General features: G+C 39.8%; 1 protein-coding gene across 1 annotated transcript; it reads left to right on the forward strand.

The window, feature by feature from the left end:
* Window positions 1-2,561: 2,561 nt before the first annotated feature.
* On the forward strand, window positions 2,562-3,695 carry LOC103267178 (actin-related protein T1-like). The gene has a single exon (XM_008064784.1). It carries the CDS (start codon window positions 2,562-2,564, stop codon window positions 3,693-3,695), a length of 1,134 nt encoding a protein of 377 aa, XP_008062975.1.
* The last annotated feature ends 450 nt before the right edge of the window (window positions 3,696-4,145 follow it).

Consider the following 4,145-nt stretch of genomic DNA (forward strand, 5'->3'; position numbering starts at 1 on the left):
CATGGTCACAGCTCACTGCAGTGTTGAATTCCTGGGCTCAAGCAGTCCTTCCACCTCAGCTTCCTGACTAGCTGGGACTACAGTTGCATGCTACATGCCCACTATTTTTTTTTTAAATTTTTTTATTTTAAAGATACGGGTTACAATTCAGAGTTAGGTATACAAATGTTCATTATGCAGGTACCTTTGTTGATGAGATGTTCCCCCCATCTCCCAGCAGATTCCCACTACTGCCAATCCTGACCACCCCTGCTCCTGGGTGGTTTCCTGCTACTGCCAAAACTTTTCTTATAGCATTATGATAATTGATCAAGTTCTGCTTATGAGTGAGAACATGTGATACTCAGTTCTTTGTTTCTGTGATAGATCATTCAGTATTATAGGCTCTGAGTCCATCCAAGTTGCTGTTTGCTTTGTTGTTTTTTGTTTTTTTTTTTTTGCTTTATTTGTTTGTCTCTTCATTTGTTTTTTAGAGACGGAAACTCACTATGTTGCTTAGGCTGATCTCAAATTCCTGAGCTCCTGCAATCTTCCCATTGCAGCCTCTAAAAGTGCTGGGATTACAGGCATGAGCCACTGTGCCAACTCAGCGCTGCTATTTACATTCATAAAATACTATTGGTTTGAGCATCTGTTTTTTTATTTGTGGGGTACATACCTAGGAGTGGAATCAATAGGTCAAATATTAATCCCATGTTTAATTTTGAAGACTTGCCAAAATGTCTTTTATCCACAGTGCTAAGATTTGAATGTCATCTCCAAAATTCATTTTGAAATTTAATTGCCATGTGGCTATTAAGAGGTGAGTCTCTTGAGAAGTGATTATGTCATAAGAGCTCTGCCCTCATTAATAAATTAATGATGTGATCATGGGAGTGAATTTGTTATCACCAGAGTGGGCTCCTGATAAAAGAATTATTTAGACTTTCTGTATGCCTTCCACCATGGGATGCTCCTCACTAGGTAGCAGTGTCATACTCGTAGACGTCCCAGCCTCTAGATCTATCTATGAGGCAAATAAATATCTGTTCTTTATAAATTATCCAGTGTGTGCTATTCTCTTATAGCAACAGAAAATAAACAAGACACACAGTTACTTCATCATTTACATTTCCGCCAGCAATGTATAAGTGGTCCAAATTCTCCGTATCCTCAAATACTTGGTATTTTTCATTGTTCTATAACAACCATTTTAGTGGATGTAAATTAGTATCATCATCATTTTGATTTGCATTTCCTTTTGCATAAGTCATCAAGGAAATACAAATCAAAACCATAAGAGATGCCAATTACACTTTCTATGATATCTAGAATTAAAAATTCAGGTACTAATTAGTGTTGGCAAGCATGTGAAAAACACACAAATACTGCTAGTAGGAACTTAAATGTCTCAGTTGCTTTGAAAAAAGACTGAAATTTCTGGGAATAATTAAACATAGAATTGTAATATGACTCAACTTTTCTACCTTTAGGTATGTAACCAAATTAAATGAAAATTATGTTTATTAAAAAGCATGTACAAGATTATTTCCAGTAGAATACTTCATTATAGTCAAATGGTGGAAACAATCCAAATGTTCATCAACCGATAAATGGATAAACAAAATATGTACTACTCAAAGACTGGATGAACCTTGAAAACATTCTGTAAAGTAAATGAAGGCAATCACAAATGGTCTTATATTATATCATCCCATTGTAAGAAATATGCAAAGATGGTACCCATAAAGATGTGGAATACATTAGTGGTTGCTTAGTACTCTGAGGATTGTCTGAAGGTAGGGTGATAGCTAAAGGATATGGGTTTCTATTTGAGGTGACGGAAATATTTATCTGACTTTTGTAACATTTGCAGTTATCAGTGACTGTACTAGAACACATTAAATTGCATACTTGAAATGGGTAAATTGGATGATATGTGGAATTTATCTCAAAGCTGTTTTTAAAAATGTAAGAGAAAATAAAATGAGCATTCTAAATGCCTGTTGTAACTGAGTTACACGTATCCCAAATCAGATTTAACCCTGTTTCTAGTGCTTAGTTTATTTTCTCCCAAAGGAAAGTGTGTTTTTGCCATTTCACAAACAACAGCTCAGCAGAGCAGAGTGAGCAATTCTCTGGGAAAAGACCGAGGATTTGCACCTTCACTTTGTTCTAAAAGTAGGCCTCTGCTTTGGGCAACAGGCTTATCATGGCTGTCTATAGGTAAGGTTTGCCTTTCGTCGCTTTAAGGCTCACTAAATAAGGAGTACTGGTAACTCAGTGACCCCGCCCCTCTGATGCTCACTGAGGACAATTGTTGCCTTGGCTGCATTGTTACAAAAGGGAAATCCTCCTTTAAAAATTGGCTCAGCAGGCCCTGGGCCATCAGAAAGGAGATGAGTCTCGGGGATTGAAGACGGGATATTCTGGTGGATTAGAAGCAGCCTACTAGCTCTTCCTAGTGCCAACCTGAGAACTTCAGAATCCTGTGCCCTTAAAGCTTCCAAAGGTAAACTGTTATCTCACAAAGTAACCTGAGAGTTCTTTCTTTATTTTGTACAGAGGAGCATGTGGCAGACATGTTTAAAAGGCATGTATTAGATGTTCCCGCTGTGATTTTTGACTATGGATCAGGACTCAGTAAAGCAGGCCTGTCTGGAGAAATTGGGCCCCGTCATGTCATCAACTCTGTTGTGGGGCATACTAAATTTGAGCCATCTTCAGCAAGAGCCAATCAAAAGAAATACTTCTCAGGGAGTGAAGTTCTGTGCACCTATGAGGCCTTATGTTTGCACCACCCCATTAAGCGTGGACTGGTAACAAATTGGGATGACCTGGAGAAACTTTGGGAATATCTTTTTGAGAGGAAGCTGGGAGTAAACCCCAGTCAACAGCCTGTGCTCATGACTGAGCCCTCCTGGAACCCAAAAGAGACTCGAGAAAAACTTGCAGAAATGATGTTTGAAAACTTCAACGTGCCTGCTTTCTACCTGTTCAACCATGCAGTGGCAGCACTGCATGCTTCTGCCTGCATCACAGGCCTGGTGGTAGACAGTGGCGATGGGCTCACTTGCACTGTCCCTGTCTTTGAGGGTTACTCTCTACCTCATGCAGTCTCCAAGCTATATGTGGCAGGGAGGGACATCACAGAGCTCCTCACCAGGATCCTCTTTGCTAGCAGGTGTACCTTCCCTTTCATACTTCAGAAACCCTTGGTAAATCACATCAAAGAGAAGTTGTGCTACATCGCCTTGGAGCCAGAGCAAGAGCTATGCAAGAGAATGGAGGAGGTCACGAAAGAATTCGAACTTCCAGATGGAAATGTCATCCGTATTGGGGATCTGCTGCACCAAGTGCCTGAGATTCTTTTTACACCCAGCCGGCTGGACATCCACAACCCAGGACTATCAAAAATGATCTGCCGCAGCATTATGAAGTGTGACACTGATATCCAGAAGAACCTTTTTGCAGAGATTGTACTGTCTGGGGGCACCACACTCTTGCCTGGGCTGGAGGAAAGGCTCATGAAAGACCTGGAAAAGCTGGCTTCCGAAGGAACCTCCATCAAGATCTTGGCTTGTCCTGAAAGATGTTTCTCTACATGGATTGGTGCATCCATCCTGACCTCTGTGAGCAGTTTCAAGCAGAGATGGATCATCTCAGCAGACTTCAAAGAATTCGGGGCAGCTGTGGTTCATAGAAGATGCTTTTAATGAACACCAACGCTGTGGGAGGTGACACTGTCTTTTGAGCTTAGTAGGATATTCAATAAAATGCTTTCCCTTTTCAAGTTTCAGTATATTTTTGCCTGTACGTGACTGTAAACTTTTTTGTACAAGCATATTATTTGACTTTATGCTCAATTATTTGGGTTACATACATATAAGTGGAATTTATGCATCACATACTAATTATTTTTTCAATTTTGTTTTTATTTTAAAGATGCAGGGCACAATTCAGTGTTAGGTACACAAATGGTCATTGTACAGATAAAGTTTGGGTAAATTCTTTTTCTTAACTTTTTGAGACTGCCAATATGCTTTCCCAGTAGCCTCATGTTTTACCTTCCCATCCGCAATATATGGGTCCATTTTATCCCCATCCTTGCCAACAGTTGTTTTTTGTTTTTCTGGATAACAGTCATTATAAAGTGCACAAAGTGG

The sequence above is a fragment of the Carlito syrichta genome, unplaced genomic scaffold, assembly GCF_000164805.1.
Source record: "Carlito syrichta isolate Samal-C Ts95f unplaced genomic scaffold, Tarsius_syrichta-2.0.1 Scaffold308023, whole genome shotgun sequence".
Taxonomy (NCBI): domain Eukaryota; kingdom Metazoa; phylum Chordata; class Mammalia; order Primates; family Tarsiidae; genus Carlito; species Carlito syrichta.